Source organism: Beta vulgaris, chromosome 4 (assembly GCF_026745355.1).
Source record: "Beta vulgaris subsp. vulgaris cultivar EL10 chromosome 4, EL10.2, whole genome shotgun sequence".
Classification (NCBI taxonomy): domain Eukaryota; kingdom Viridiplantae; phylum Streptophyta; class Magnoliopsida; order Caryophyllales; family Amaranthaceae; genus Beta; species Beta vulgaris.
In genome coordinates this window covers 58,713,620-58,730,893 of record NC_079205.1, presented here as the reverse complement: position 1 = coordinate 58,730,893, position 17,274 = coordinate 58,713,620, and the positions used below count along the sequence as shown (strand labels likewise).

General features: G+C 34.8%; 1 protein-coding gene across 1 annotated transcript; it reads left to right on the top strand.

Annotated features, from left to right (window-relative positions):
• The first annotated feature begins 333 nt into the window (after positions 1-333).
• On the top strand, positions 334-16,152 carry LOC104890439 (pentatricopeptide repeat-containing protein At4g19440, chloroplastic). Its single transcript, XM_057394153.1, has 10 exons — positions 334-2,720; positions 3,203-3,270; positions 8,957-10,928; positions 12,465-12,548; positions 12,769-12,885; positions 14,003-14,083; positions 14,182-14,288; positions 14,392-14,483; positions 14,573-14,946; positions 15,169-16,152. The coding sequence occupies exons 1-3, from the start codon at positions 870-872 to the stop codon at positions 10,926-10,928; spliced, it is 3,891 nt and encodes a 1,296-aa protein (XP_057250136.1). The 5' UTR covers positions 334-869; the 3' UTR covers positions 12,465-12,548; positions 12,769-12,885; positions 14,003-14,083; positions 14,182-14,288; positions 14,392-14,483; positions 14,573-14,946; positions 15,169-16,152.
• The last annotated feature ends 1,122 nt before the right edge of the window (positions 16,153-17,274 follow it).

Here is a 17,274-nt window from a genome sequence, read left to right as displayed (position 1 = left end):
TTATTATTATTACTATTATTACTATTATTATGCTTATATTATTATTATTATTGTTATTACTATTATTATTACTATTATTATGTTTATATTATTATTATTATTATTATTATTATTATATTATATTATATTATTATTATGTTTATATTATTATATTATATTATATTATATTATATTATATTATATTATATTATATTATATTATATTATATTATATTATATTATATTATATTATATTATATTATATTATATTATATTATATTATATTATATTATATTATATTATATTATTATTTTTGACAACGTCACTTTTAAGCTTTTTAGAGGGTATTTTTAACCTATTGAACATAAAATAAGGGAGCGAGACAAGTGATAAAAAGAGTAATTATTATCATTATCAATGATGATAAAAATATTACTCTTCTTGTAATTATTAATAATACTCAATTCAGATCAGATTAGTTCAGTTCAGACCATTTCAATTTAGTTCAAACTTATTCAGTTCAGTTAAGTTCAAACTTATTCAATCTAAAAAACAAAGCTTAAGTACAATGTTTTTTTTTTTTTTTTTTTTTTTTTTGGAGAAGAGCCTAAGTACAATGTTAAGCGACCCAATCCTCGAGGGCTGTCCAATTAATTTAGTACTTAGATATATCAAGTAAAATGTGTCTGAAATTTGCGATTGTATGTTTAACGTATACAATTGTATAACTAAAGTAACTATGAATATCTCTCTACCAAATAACTGTAGCCTCTCCTTCTTAAAGCGGAGAAGGAGATAGTTGGTCTGGTAATGAAAAAGCTCCAAAATTTGTTTGAGAAGTACCAACTATTATTATTTTCTCATCGAATCAGTTATTATGGTGGTTCATAAATGAAGATGATTTTGAGAGATATGGTGTTGTTGAGGAGCAAAACTGCTGTAATTCCACTTGTTCATTCTTCTGGTATTCTTCTTCCTCTCTCTCCTCCTTTCTTTCCTTCCATTTTCATATCTTTATTTTCTTGTCGAAATTATACATATGGTGCAACATATCATCATGTTGATGACCGTCAATTGTTCCTAAAATCTGTGAGACAGGAATGCAAATTAGGGTTTCACAAGATTAATCATCCCCTTTCTCTGTTTGATGCTATGATATCTTTGAGTACTCTTCCTTCTATTGAGGATTTCTGTATGCTTTTAAGTGCAATGTGTAAGATGAAACCCCACCCCCCTTTCTCCATTGTTATCTCTCTCTTTAGGCAGCTTCAGCTGTCCGGCATCTCACCCAATCTTTATTCCCTGTCCATCCTTGCCAATTGTTACTGCCGCTCTGGTCGTGTTGATTTCGGGTTTTCTGTTGTCGCCAAGCTGTTTAAGATGGGACATCAACCCGATATTGTCACTTTCAATACCTTAATTAATGGGCTTCTTCATTCTGATCGACTGGATGAAGCTGTTCAATTGCTCGATAAGACCATCAAGCTTGGCTTCCGACCTGACATCTTCACCTATGGGACTATGTTTAAAGGTCTCTGCAAACGAGGAAACAATGTTGGTGCTCTTAAGTTGCTTCGCACCATGGAATCTCATGGCCATTGCCTGCCTAATGTTGTCATATATACTACCATCATTGACAGTCTCTGCAAAGATAAGTTTTTATCTAAAGCCCTCAAACTTTTTGAGGAGATGAAAAACAAGCGTATTTCCCCTAATGTCATCACTTACAATACGCTAATTCGTGGTTTGTGCACTATGGGGAAGTGGAAAGATGCTCAAGATATGTTGACTCAGATGTTGGACAGCAGCATAGTTACTGATGTGGAGACCTACACCATATTGATTGACATGTATTGTAAAGAAGGGATGGTTGCTGAAGCAAGGGCTATATTTGATTCCATGATTGACAGTGGTCAGGTTCCAAATATCATCACTTATAGTGCTTTACTAGATGGATATTGTTTACGTGGTGAGATGGAAGAGGCTGAAAAGGTAATGGATTTGATGGTAAAACATGACTGCAAACCTAATGTGGTTACTTTTAGCAGCTTAATCAATGGATATTCAAAGGCTAAAAAGGTTGACAAAGCTGTGCATCTTTTCCAAGAAATGCCACATAAAGGACTTACTCCTAATGTTGTCACATATAACACTCTAATTGATGCTATGTGCAAGGACAATCAAGTACATTTTGCACGCAAGCTCTTTAAAGATATGGAATCTCATGGCTTAAAACCAGATGTAGTCACTTATAATTCGTTGATTCATGGTCTATGTCAAAATGCACTGATTGACGAAGCATTACACATGTTTAATGACATGAAGAGCGGTGGTGTGCTCCCCGATATTTTCACGTACACTATCTTTATTGATGGCTTGTGTGAAGCTGGCCGACTTGAAGAGGCTGTGAATATCTTCTCCTTTCTTGTAGCTAAGGAGTTACCCCTAAATGTGCGTACCTACACTGCAATGATCAAAGGATTTTGTAAGAAAGGGCTACTAACTGATGCTCAAGAGGTAGTAAAGAAAATGGTAGATGATGGATGTCCTCCAGATGAGTGCACCTACAATACAATTATTAGGGGATTCCTTCAGGGTAATGATCTTAGCAAGGCTTTGGAGCTTGTCACCATTATGACCAGCAAAGGATTTGCAGCTGACGCTCAGACTACTTCGCTATTTGCTTACTTACTCATTGATCCCAGAGTTAGTGAAGAAAACAAGGCCTTGCTTCGAAAGTTATTCGAGAAATGAGTACTTTGTAGTTGCAGTTTTCATTTTGAAAAGCTAAAAGCCAGCATTTGTACAGAAAGAGTTAGATGACCATGCTTCTAGCTCAGTGATATGTTTGCTCATTTCAATTAGCTGAATAAGTTGCGATCAACCTGAGTTATTCAAATTTTTACATTTGGAAGTGTTGCCTGATTCTTTGCTGAAACCATAGTTCCTTAGATGACCCTATGGAGTGATCCTGATGATAGCTATCACTGTCGCGTTAATATGGTGTAGTATGAATTAGCTGGATAGTAACTGGCCGGTAAGTGTCCTTTTTGCTCTGGGTTTGTTTCTCGGCTTAGGTGTAGGTGGTTTTTGTTCCTGAGAGAAACAATAGATTTAATATTGACAAACGTAGTTTGATTTATACTCTCTTTGCTCATTAAGTGGGAGTACTTGGATTATTTGGCCTCTAATACACAATGCCTTTAAGCTGTTGTGATTACCAGATGAAAGGGGATGCACCAGTTGTGGTGATTACCAGATATGATAGGGGATGCACCAGTCGTGGTGATTGGTGAGCACCAGGTGTAAACTCAACTAAGATTATGAGAACTTGCTTCCACTTAGGCTCCATTTGGTGGGGCGTAGAACATTTTCGGTGTAAAATGATTTCATAGAAAACAATTTACAATGTAAAACACAATTTCAAAATTAGTTTTCTGTTGTTTGGTTCCATGTATGTGAGAGTAATTTTACCCCAAGGGAAAATGATTTTACATTATTTTGCCAATCAAACAATATAAAACTGAAAATAGATGAAAACAGTTTTTTAGGAAAATGTTTTACGCCCTACCAAATGGAGCCTTATATAGGGGCTTCTGTCAATAATGCATTTCTTATTTAGCAATACATTTGAAATGCCCTATATATTTGTGTATACGTGTGTGTTTCTTCCCTTCCCCTAATTTCCCTCCACTCTATTAGCTAATAAGTAAGAAACATTTATGTTGCTACGATACATGGGCATGGCTACCAGTTTAGAGTTATCGAGAGCTTATTCCCATTTTCCCTGCATCTGATAGCATTTGCTTTATCCTTTATGGGAGGCCTGATATCAGACGAGTCTTGTCTATGATAAAGATGGGAAACAAATAATAAAACTTTTATTTTATATAGAAGTGAATAGAGATATTGGGATTTACTGATTTATAAAGTCCCACATTGTTTGAACAATGGAACGTAAAACTTTTGTTCTCTAGAAAAAACTACTCCAATACCTAACTCGATTGACTCAAGCTCGAGTCCAGCCTTGAGCCGAGTTGAGCTTGTATTTGGAGATTTGGATCTCGAGCTCGAGTCAACCCTCGAAACAAGCCTAGCGGGTATTTGTATTTTTCGAACTCAAGCCAAGTCGACATTTTCGAGCTCGAGCCGAGCCTACCCAGGTTGGGTCTCGGTTCGACTCGTTAACACTCCTAAAGCTGATATAAAAAAATTAAGAATTTATCAGATTTATAAGAAGTATACTATAAACATGCAAAGAGCGTGAGATTTGATTGAAAGAGAGAAAGTTGAGAAGTGATATCCAAAAGACAAGAAATATTGAAGTCTACAAATGCTTTGAGAGAGTTAAACAAATACCCAAGGTGGATCACAGAAATGAAAAAGAATAATGATCTCACAGCAGATTTTAAAATTGATGAAGGATCACAAAAACAACTTGATCTTACATACACATGAATAGATGATAAAAAAAATTCAGCAACAAAATGTATTTAATTCACAAAGAAAGCATTCAGTGTGCTATAAAACAATCAATGAGAGTGTGTGTTACAAAAACAGCAAGAAATTATGAAATATCAAGGGACATCTTCAACCCATCAACAAACTCACACCTGCTTAATTCCGTCAGTCGAACAATCAATACTCGAGTAGTTAACCCATAATATCTTCAAGAATCACAAACCTAAGCAGAAACTACTATAGGATAAAAGGCTTGAAAATGTAATAATTAGCAATAACTACATGAGTGCAGAAATATATATATACTGCATAATCCATCTGATTTATTCATCCTTGAAGAGATTACCAATGAACTAAAGAGATGGTACAAATAGAAAAACAAGTATACAATGGTGATATTTAGGTGGAAGTGAACTTATAGGAGCCATACGACATGATACCACCATCCCAACTTTTATGAATGAGTTCTGCCTTCGAATTTTCACCAGCAGTACCCATGGCTACATGCAGTGGATAGAAGTGCTCAGGCCACGGATGAGCCAATTTCCAATTTGGCGCTTTCGTTTCATATTTATTCACTTCTTCATACCTGAAAACCAGAGAGCACATAATCGTCAAAAGTACAAAGATCATTGTTTTAATAGCTAGGTACTGTTGTCTTAATCAACTGTATGAAAAACATAGAATGTAGTCGAAGGGTAGGGTCTTAATTAGCTGCCTCAAGCCACCAAAATGCTTAGTAGAAATACAAGCTAAGAAGTATAATTTAGTAGAAATACAAGCCAAGTCTAGTGAGAATAAGTTAAGTTTAGCAAAAGTAAAATAAGTTCAACAGATACATCATACAAGTTGAAGACATCGCTCAGATGAGCGCCTAAGTTATGCAACATGAATGTAGGATGTATTACATTTCGATATAAGTTAATATCTAAACAATTTCCTCTCCCTCCCCTCTATGTCCCTCTGATTGTATCTATCCAAAAAATCTTTGTAGTTTCCAAGCGAGACAAGAAGCAATATCATGATTGAAAAGCCAGACACGCAATAACAATAACCATTCTTTTGTAGTTTGAATTTAATCATTCAAGTTTTTAGCTGAAATGAAAAGAAATTACCTTCCATTTGTTAGAGCTGTTTCAAGCCAGTGATCAAAAGCTGCAGCCCACGGAGCAACTCCATCAGAACAAGTAGGAGGGGTCATCCTTAAGAGAAGCCACTGCTTGTCCCAACTTATAGTGGTGTGTTCCATCCAAATGCGATTGGACAGAGAGCTGACAAACAGGGATGTCAGCTTCAGGATACATGAGCATTAGAGGCACCCATGCGCCGTGATCAAGCCCTCGTTTCTTGTCAGTGTTCACAGATTTGAAGCCAGATGCTGTGAGAAGTTCTTGTATCCTGTTTGCCAGTTCTGGAGATCCAGGAGCTGAGTACTTAAACTGGTAAACAAGTGAATGAGCTATATTAAGAAATTTCAGTTATAATACAACAAAATAACTTTCCACCCAGGACTGCTGTAGAAATTTCAGTTATTGTTGAGTTGTGATTCTTTTTACTATTTGATTTCTGTGTTACTGTATTTTCAAGTTTTTGTAGAAATGAAACATCTTTCCGGTTTCCCTCGCTTTTGGCATAGTGGACCTCCCGCCAGGGCCGTCTTGAAAATTTTGGGGCCCCGGTTCTAACATCGAAATTGGGCCCCTAACTTTATAGAAAATAAAGATCGAAGGTTAGAGTTCTAAAGATAGGAACTTGAAAATCTAAAGATAAATCATTGACAAATTTATAAGGGTTGGAAACAAGGATGATTTCTTTAAATATAAAGTAAAATTTTCAAAATAATATATTTTAGGGCCTTTATAATTTTGGGGGCTCTGTGCTGTTGGACTCCTTGCACACCCTCATCTACCCCTCTGCGGCTCCCACCAGCGCCCGCATGATGGGCTATTAGCTCAGTGAAACTTGTGCGAGTTAATGAACAAGCTCCAAAGTGAGAGCTTTTAACATCAACAATGAATTTTCTTCAATTAATCCTCAAATATGAGGAATATTTTATTTACAAGGGCTCTATATATAATACTTCCACCGTTTCAAATTCTTTGCTACACTTTGATGTTCACACTTGCCGATGCACTACTTTGACTATTAATATATTTAATTATGTATTATAGTAAAGTATAAAAATTTGATTTTCTGAAAATATACATTGAGACGAATTCAACAACATATTACATTATAATATTTGATTTTATTTAATAGTAAATAATGCATGGTCAAGCCTCATTGATGAATAGTGGAATTTTCAAAGTGTAGCGAGTAATTCGAAACGGAGGAAGTAGGAAAAATTGTTTTAAATAAGTCAATATTTGCGCGATCTTCTCATTTTAAGTCTACCTTTTGATTATTCCTGACTGAGTCAGACTTGTATGTCTTAACCTGTTTGTGACTTGTTTAGTAGGTTACTTATGATACATGTTACAATGTCCATTCTTCTAAAACAGGCAAAGGAGGCGAGAGTGGGGTGCTAATTTTTTTATCCTATGCCACAAAAAATATATACTATCTCCATTTTTACACTTTACTTTGGAAGATGGATAACCAATGCAAGGCACAAAAGAGCGCCATCACAAAAGTGCGCCAAATGCTGTAATCAGTTTAATAAAGAGATTAGAGCATCCACCACCATGACATAAAAATTGGTTAATGGGATCAAAAAATAATTCATCCCCATCATGAACATGTTGCAACATATATTTGGTCATATCGAACTAGGGAATTGGTCATATGATAAACAAAAAATATGTGTAATGAGAAAAGTGGACCCCATCAAGTGGTGAAAAAATGTGTAACAAATATATTTGCCAAATTAAAATGACTATATTTTAAAAAAACAAATCAGAAAAACTTAAAAATATGAATGGTTATATTTTTTTGAGATTTAAAAAAGATATCTATTTTACCACATTTTGAAACATTTTTAAAAAATTCATTTTGAAGTAAAAACTGATGAACCTAATTTTATGCTATTATTGGGAATGACTTTGTGAATTTGGTGATGAGCAACAATATTTTTTAGAAGTTAGTCGATAAGAGAAAAAGTTGTAGAGAGAGGGGGTGAATAATTTTTTTTAATGATGTAGATGCTCTTATGCTACTTTTCTAAATAATACTTCTTCTGTTTAGAAATAGTTGCACCATTTTTAACTTTCACGTATGTCGATATACAATTTCAACTATTAATATCTTTAATTATCAATAAGTAAAAATTATAAAAAGTTTATTTTAAAAAAATTCACATCGAGACAAAACTAACTGGACCCCGATATGATTATGTTTTTCCTAAAATATACATTAACAAAGACAATTTAGGGTGCGTTCTGTTCAACTTAAAAAATTAAGTTTCAGGTCCAATAAGTTCAGATAAGTTGCAATAAGGTCTAATAAGTGCAATAAGTTCCAATAAGGTCTAATAAGGTCCAATAAGTTCCAATCAGGTCTAATAAGGTCCAATAAGGTCCAAATAGTCAATGTTTAATAAACATTTGTATTATTGTCCATTATTTTGTTATTCATAATTTCATATCATTATTAGCGGATTATGTTATTATAGAATTTTAATTAAAGTACCACAATGATTATATAGTATTATACTTGTATTAGTGTCTATTATTTTATTATTTATTTGTATTAGTCTATTATTTTATTATTTATTTGTATTATGTCTATTATTTTATTATTTATTTGTATTATATCTATTATTTTATTATTCATATTACTATTAGCTGATTATGTTATTATTAAAAATTTTTATTAAAGTACCACAATGTATAGTATTATACTTATATTATTGTCTATTATTTGATTATTCATATTGCTATTGAATAATATTATAATCATGGTTAAATAATTAAGGTTAACAATAATAATAATTATTATTATAATTACAATATTTTGCAATTCGTGGTCAATGTTTTTGTCTAATAAGGTCAAATAAGTTTCCACAAAAAATTTTGAGGGGTAGTATTTACGTTAGTGGTAATATTTATGTTATTCATGGTCAATGTTTTTGTCTAATAAGGTCAAATAAGTTTCAATCAGGTCCAATAAGGTCTAATAAGTTTCAATCAGGGTCAATAAGTTCCAATAAGGTCCAATAAGGTCAATCAAGTTCAATCAGGTCCAATAAGTTCCAATCAGGTTCAATCAGGTCCAATAAGTTGAATCAGGTCCAATCAGGTTCAATCAGGTTTAATAAGTTCCAATAAGTTCAGTTCAGGTTCAATAAGTTCAGTTCAGATAAGGTCCAATAAGTTCAGGTCCAATAAGTTGAATAAAACGTACTCTTAAGGGTAAGATATGAATTGTGAAGCACAAAATAGAAATGGTGCTTGAGTAGTAAAAAAGAAACTAATTTGAGAACTCGTTTATCCAAAGTAAAATTATGCAAACGAGAATTATCGTGTGATTTGGCTTGTGAAATTTCTAAAGTTTCCTGTCGTTTGGTGAAGCATGTGATTGTTATTGTTACTCTGTTTCCATAAAAAAATCTCCAAAAACTTCGCAATTCTACTTCCTATATTTCTTATACAATCACTGATTTTAGAAAAAAAGATGAGGAGTAAAATTGCTTCAATCACCAACATTGCTACTCAAAATTCATCATCTGCTTACTTCAATGGTCGCGGTAATCTTCTTCATTTCTCTCCTCCTTTCCTTTTTCCTTTATCTCGTTTTCAATTTCTATACTTTCGATTTCGAGATTATTATAGTTATTGCGCAAAAGAGGATTTTGAAGTTGATGAACCTCAAATGTTCCTAAAATCTGTGAGACATGAATGCAAATTAGGGTTTCACAAGATTAATCATCCCCTTTCTCTGTTTGATGCTATGATATCTTTGAGTCCTCTTCCTCATATAATTGATTTCAACCAGCTTTTAAGTGCAATGTGTAAGATTAAACCCCACCCCCCTTTCTCCACTGTTATCTCTCTCTTTAGGCAGATTCAGCTGTCCGGCATCTCACCCGATCTTTATTCCCTCAACATCTGTGCCAATTGTTACTGCCGCTCTGGTCGTGTTGATTTCGGGTTTTCTGTTCTCGCCAAGCTGTTTAAGATGGGACATCAACCTGATATTGTCACTTTCACTACATTGATTAATGGGCTTATTCATTTTGATCAACTGGACGAAGCTGTTCAGTTGCTCGATAAGACCATCAAGCTTGGCTTCCAACCTAGCATCTTGACCTACGGGACTATGTTTAAAGGTCTCTGCAAACTAGGAAACAATGTTGGTGCTCTTAAGTTGCTTAGGACTATGGAATCCCATGGCCATTACCTGCCTGATGTTGTCATATATAATACCATCATTGATAGTCTCTGCAAAGACCAGCTTTTACCTCAAGCTCTCCAACTGTTTGAGGAGATGAAACACAAACGCATTTCCCCTGATGTCATCACTTACAATACGCTAATTCGCGGTATGTGCACTGTGGGGAAGTGGAAAGATGCTCAAGAGATGTTGACTCAGATGTTGGACAACAATGTAGTTGCTGAAGTGGAGACCTACAACATGTTGATTGACATGTATTGTAAAGAAGGGATGGTTGCTGAAGCAAGGGCTATATTTGATTCCATGATTGACAGTGGTCAGGTTCCAGATATCATCACTTACAATGCTTTAATAGATGGATATTGCTTACGCGGTGAGATGGAAGAGGCAGAAAAGGTAATGGATTTGATGGTAAAACATGACTGCAAACCCGATGTTTTTACTTTCAACAGCTTAATCAATGGATATTCAAAGGCTAAAAAGGCTGACAAAGCTGTGCATCTTTTCCAAGAAATGCCACATAAAGGACTTACTCCTAATGTTATCACATATAGCACTCTAATTGATGCCCTGTTCAAGGACAATCAAGTACATTTTGCACGCAAGCTCTTTAAAGATATGGAATCTCATGGCTTAAAACCAGATGTAGTCACTTATAATTCGTTGATTCATGGTCTATGTCAAAATGCACTGATTGACGAGGCATTACACATGTTTAATCACATGAAGAGCAGTGGTGTGCTACCCGATACTTTCACGTACACTATCTTTATTGATGGCTTGTGTGAAGCTGGCCGACTTGAAGAGGCTGTGAATATCTTCTCCTTTCTTGTAGCTAAGGCGTTACCTCTAGATGTGCATACCTACACTGCAATGATCAAAGGATTTTGTAGGAAAGGGCTACTAACTGATGCTAACGAGGTAGTAAAGAAAATGGAAGATGATGGATGTCCTCCAGATGGGTGCACCTACAATACAATTATCAAGGGATTCCTTCATGGTCATGATGTGAAAAAGGCGTTGGAGCTTGTCAGCATTATGACCAGCAAAGGTTTTGCAGCTGACACTGAGACTACTTCGTTTTTCTTTCACTTACTCAATGATCCTAGAATTAGTGAAGAAAACAAGGCCTTGCTTCAAAAGTTCTTCGAATTATGAGTAAGTACTTTGTAGCTGCAGAAGTTAATATTTTTAGTCTTACCTATCAGCTATTATTATTATCATTTTACTGAGTGAACTCTGTTTATGAAGGCAGAGATCTTCATCTTGATGCCTTGAATTCCTTCCCTATGCTTGCCTCTCTTGAAATGCACAATTTATGTTCTTCCTAAATTTATAGGCATGTAAAAGTGGAATGGTTTCAATTTTACGACCACACATGATTGTGAAGCTTTTGTACTAGGAGTCAAATCCAACTTTTATAGCTAGTGAGTGTTTATGTACCTTGGTAGAGAATATAACTGCATTTTTTTCTACACCAGGTTCCAAATTTATGTACGAGAATAATCTCAGATTATGTGCTATATTCTTGATTGCTTTTCTTCAATCTGCGCTTCATAACAAGGAGGCAAGGTGTTTGATTATTTTATAATGGTGTGCCGTAGGATAGTCTGGTTCGTGGATTGGGATAAGATAAGATCGACATATGTGAAAATGAAAACAGTAGTCCTCTACATCTATGTTGCTCAGACTCGTGTACCAGTTCGACACGGGTACGTGTCCAAGTGGCCGACTCGGCTATTTTTTCGAATTTTTCTATTTTTTAGCCCAAAACAAAGTGTCCAAGTGCCCCACCCATGTCCGAGTGTCGAGGATCCTACACGGGTACTTGAGGTGAAATAAAGAGTCCGAGCAACATAGCAGTCTACTTCTCTATGCTATTATTTTTTTTTATTTAGCCGGTTATACTGATATAACTTTTATTAAACTTGAATTGATCAACATCATCAACTTATTTTTCTCTGATTTGAATATTTTGCGTTGAATTTGGGTTTGATTTTATAGAATATTTTGCTGGTATAGTGTTGGGATTGTTTCAACCAGATCTGGAGATTAATTACTAGTAGAGGATTGTTCAGGATTTTGTAGAATATTTTGCTATAGAAATTGTTATTTTTGTTCTGGAAACGGTAATATCATTCTCTACTCCAAGGAAATAAGTATTTTTGTCCCTAACATATATGATGTCTCTTCTTGATTCTGTTAACTCTTGTGCTACAATGTTCCTAGTTTATCTGTATCACCCTTATTAATGCTATTGTTGCTTCCCCACAGTATTAACAAATGATGATTGCTGCTTTCTGTATTCACTTCTAGTCCACTACTTGTGTTTGTCAATTGTAGTATGCTTTTAGCTGTGGATATCTTTGAGGCACGCTCTGGCCTCTAGTAGTATTTGACTTGTTATAGTATTGCTGTCGAACCTCAATACTCGATGATGGACATGCTACTAGGTTGATTTCAGGATTATGTCATATGTAGGTAAAATTATTTGCACTTCTATGCCCATCAATAAGTAAGCAATCAATTTATGAACTGATAATTAACTAGCTAAGATAATAACTTCATCCCTTGGGGGGATGGGATAAAAGCAATGACCCGAACGTTGCTCAACATATAAACTGGCAGACAGCATCTTTGACAGTTTATAGTTTATTCTAGGACAAGATCCTTACATGGTAAATCTCTCTGCAGGTTACCTATATAACTATCAGACAAGAGAGTTTTACAACCTCAGTTATTCCCATGAATCATCAAAAACTTCTGCTACTTTTGGAGGTTTGTCTGACACCATATATATTCATGTTTGTGTTTTGTGATACTTAAGCCTGTTCTTGATTCTGTCTTCTGCTTCGACCTTAATAATTTTTGACATTTCTGTTATATTAATTTCGCTGACTGTCTGTTAATATGTTTGTGGACTTGGTTTCTCATGATTATAGGCTTTCTTCTGCTGATTGTCTGATGGTTGACATGCTTGCCCCTTGTTTAAATGCAGATTATTTGGTGACTAAGTGCGGAGTGCTTATGATGTCACTTTTTGTTTTCTTTACGACGACGATGTCAGTTTCATTTACATTGAGAGAGACCCAAACTCGAATGCTCAAATTTACAGGTTTCTTTGCTTTCAGGTCTAAATTTTTTCAGCATAATGTATATGTCACCTATTAGCATTATAGCATATGAGCTATCTGAGATCTTTTTCATATTAAATCTTTGTTATCTGTACACAAATCACTTTCTTCTTTTTCTTGTCTATACAACAGACTAAATCCATATCTGATACTGCTTCCAAACAAACTATATATATTTTATTGGGCCGGGGTGGGGGGGGGGGGGTGGTGGGGAACTGGATGTAACCACATCAATTGGTTTTTAAGACTGATACGGCATTGATAGATCATGGAAAAAAGAGAGTAGTACTTGATATAGATTGTGGGTTACCGGAGGCGGCATGGGTTTACCATGGTTAGCGTAGTTGAAGATATGAGGAGAAGATGGCCTTTTAAGTACAGAACTATCAGATCGCTAATGGTAAGCAGTATTGATAACAAGAGAGCTTTAAAAAACAAACTTAGAGCTTTTGGGTATGAATGAGGTAAGAGAGTAAAGGAGGAATAAATGGTTAATAGTGGGAAAGGGACCTTGGACCATGACGGGTTGATCTGATGCTCAGATGTGTACTATCCTGCCTTGTATTCGAATTGTCTGGCAAAGATGCTCTCTCTATAGAGACCCCCCCCCCCCTCCTAAAGGGGTGGCAGCAGAAATTAATCTTAGGGGAGACCAAAAGATTCTATATTAATTTTAGGGGGAGTAAAAAATTAATCTAATTATATTAATTTTAGCATTTTAAAACTAAATTTATGGGAAGTTTGTAAAAGAAAGAAAACCTCATTTGCTACGTTCTTTGGTGAAAATAATGAGAATGAAAAAGTTTTGAAACTTTAGCTTTGGTCTATGTTGAGTGCGATGCCTATACAAATATGATTATATTGCTTGTTGTCAATATCCAAATTTGTTTCTGTTTGTTATATCTACATGTCATTGAATTGATTCGCCTATTGGAAGAATGATTTCGAGGATTTTTCTAACACTTGTTTCCAACATGCCCCTTATGTTCTGCAGGTTTTTGCTCTTTACTGTGCTTTGATTTTAAATCTTAGTTCCTTGGGTATAACGGACATTGAACAAATGCTGAACTTCTTTTTCCCCAAATGATTGCAATGCAGCTTCAACACCATGCTCGACATCGACTTCCAGCATTCCAGCTAATATTTGTTCATGTCATTGAATCGCTCGTCTTTGTGCGTGTAAGAATGTACCACAATAAGTATGGTGTTTGTAAATTTTTCTGAATGCAATATCTTTATTTCAATTTGCTGGTGATGCATTGGATTTGGCATTACAGATCATGATACGCATCCTGTTTTTTCTGTTCGAATTTTATGATGATCAACTGCTGGCTTTTATGGTGGTGATACTGGTCTGGCTATGTGAGCTTTTTACCCTTATCAGGTAAATCTGATGCTTTTAAGTTTCTAATTGCAACCCTTCTCCCTTTCTTTCCTCGTAGCAAATGATCGAGAAATCTTAAATGAACTGCCTGGGGCTTTTGCAGTGTTCGTACTCCAATATAAATGAAGTTCTTTCCACGCTTCTTCTTACTCTATTTCCTGGTGTTCCACATCTACTTCTTCTCGTATGCTTATGGTATGATCAATTTTTATGACCTGTATATGTCAAAATTAGTCTCTTATTTCGATTTTTTTTGTTGTGTAATATATTCTTCTTTCTTGCAGGTTTTTCATACCTGGCCTTATCTACTACTGCAGCATTTATGCTGCATCTTATCCTGTATTTTTGGAACAGATTCGAGGTAAATAATCTTATGACGCCTTCTGGAGCTTAGATCTAAAGCTTGAATGTCGATTGTCTTGTAAAATTGATGGCATAATGATCTTTGCAAATTGCAACCATAGAACAGTTCACTATGTCGTCATATCTGTGATGCCGTATTCGATGCCGTATTCAAGATTGTAAATTGCAACCAGCCAACCATAGAACAGTTCACCATGCAATAGTGACGGCTGGATCCTGGGAAATGACAAAATAAGTGCAAGGAAAGGACAGAAGATGACTTCATAACAGAAAATACAATCATCCTAATATCAAGGTATTTCCTGTTCTTTTTGGACTGGAAACTAGATACTGATAATGGATTAGGCCTAGAGTATATGGGCTGCAACTTATCTCTTCAGAAATGTGCTGTCCTGCAGTCGTGCTGTAGCATATTTGTACAAGCAGTAGCCGGTGGTTCAAACACTAGTCTCGTTTTCTCTTGAGTATTGGTTGATCTGTAGTTCATACATTTAATTTGAGCCTTTTTATTGTTCAGGTCCCTGCTTTACAAAGGTTTTGGAAAATTGCCTTTCACATATGCAACATCACCCGGACTTCCACATAACCTCCTCTACGATACTTGCTTCTACATGGCACTTCACCCGGTCGAATACAAGGAATCCTGACCCAGTCAGAATGGAGGACGCTTCAGGTCCTGGGGTCTTTGTCCTCAGGCCTAGTGGTGATGTTCCAATACCTGCTAATGTGCAGGCAGAGGCTCCTGCGGCTTCAAGAACAATCAACAGATGCAAATCGGCAAAATGAAAATGTGGATAGAGAACCTCTTCCAATCCCTGACCATGACGTTCACCAACCGGAAGCTGGTCAAAACCCGGGAAATATGAACTCCTTTAGCTATTTGTTGCTATGGATTCTTGGAGGAGCTTCTTCTGAAAGCCTGAATTCTTTTTTCTCCATTTTTAGAGATATGAGAGATCAAGCGTAATTTTATACAGATTCTCCAAGACAGGAAAATGCTACTACTGATAATTCTCAATAATGGAGAAGCAGGTGAAGGCAAATCTGGAAAAAGATTGAGAGTATTCTTTCTTTGAGCTTCGGATTTTTGTAACAAAGTGATTATATCGCGATAGATGCCGAAGCAGGAAATGACGATTGTTTGTTGGTTGTAAAGGATAAGAAGAGAAGCTTTATAACAAAATGCTGAGTTCGTGTTTTAAATGCATTAATGGTAAATGTGTCGAGTGGAGGATTTTGGCCGTGAGCAGAGGGTTTTACCCAATTTTTGTCTTCTACATATATTACATAATTGTTTCAAAATATTCAGAGACATGTAATCATGTTTGGATTTTTCAGCAATGTTTTACTGCTGTCTGCTGGTTTGTGAAAAATGTATTGTTTAGGTATGCGATTAGACTATATTCAATTATGGCAATAATGTAACGAGGGACTCATTTGGAGCAACGTGAACAGTCCAATTGAGGGCTGTTCGGTATTACAATAGTTTTTTGTTTTTTGATTTTTAAAGTTATACGACATATGTCCTATAATGAATAAAAAATTAGTCAAACTTATTGAGAATGTGATGATTTTGAAAACTAACAACTAAAAAGTGAAAATCATTTGTTCTGGTTTTCAGTTTTCAAAAAAACTGAAAACAAAAAACGATAGCGAACGTGACCTTGAGGTTTAAAAATAGTTTTGGGTATCTTTTTCATTTATTGAATTACTTCTTCCGTGCATGTTATATTAATTGATACAGTTGATTTTCACACATGGCGATGTACAACTTTGATCATAATTATCTCTAATTATCTATTAGCAAAAATGATAAAAGTTGATATATTGAAAATATGAACTATTCAAATCAAACATCTTAAAACAAACATTTGTGTTTACATGATAGTTAAACAATATGATCAAAATAGGTTATGTGAATTGTGGACATGGTCAAATTATATCGATTTAATATGGGATGAAGGTAGTATTTTATTTTATTGAATTCAATGTTAGCCAGATTAGTCTAACACTTTTGTATTTATTGAATGGGTTGAATTGTAATTGTTTAGATACATAAAATCATTCTTTTAAGTTTTAGCTTGAAACACATAAGAACTTGATGTGTACAAGGGATGAATTTTGCTCTCTTGATTACTTTCGATTCACTTCAAATCTTGCTATGCTTCGAGAATTACTTTCTCGTTTCTTACTTTTCTTGAGTCTTGACAATTTCCTCATTCTAAGAGAATAAAAATTGAAATTGTCAAATAACTGAAGATTTCTTTGAAGTCAATGTTGAAACATTTTTTCTTATATTTTTTTAGGTAAATGATATTCCATGGATCTCCTGAAATCTTTTGCATTTCTCCTACTAAGTACAATGTTAAGCAACCCAATTCTCATTGAGGGCTGTCTAATTAATTACTTAGATGTTTGCATTTTAAGACTCTAATAATTACTTAGATGTTTGCATTTTGGGACTATATTAATGACTTAGATGTTTGCATTTTGGGACTATATTACTTAGATGTCCAATTAATTACTCACTTCATTCCATAATATAGTGCTTGTTTCTTTTTTACACGGTCTGCAAGATGTAATTTTGACCTTTAATATCTTCAATTCCGTATTAATAAAAAAT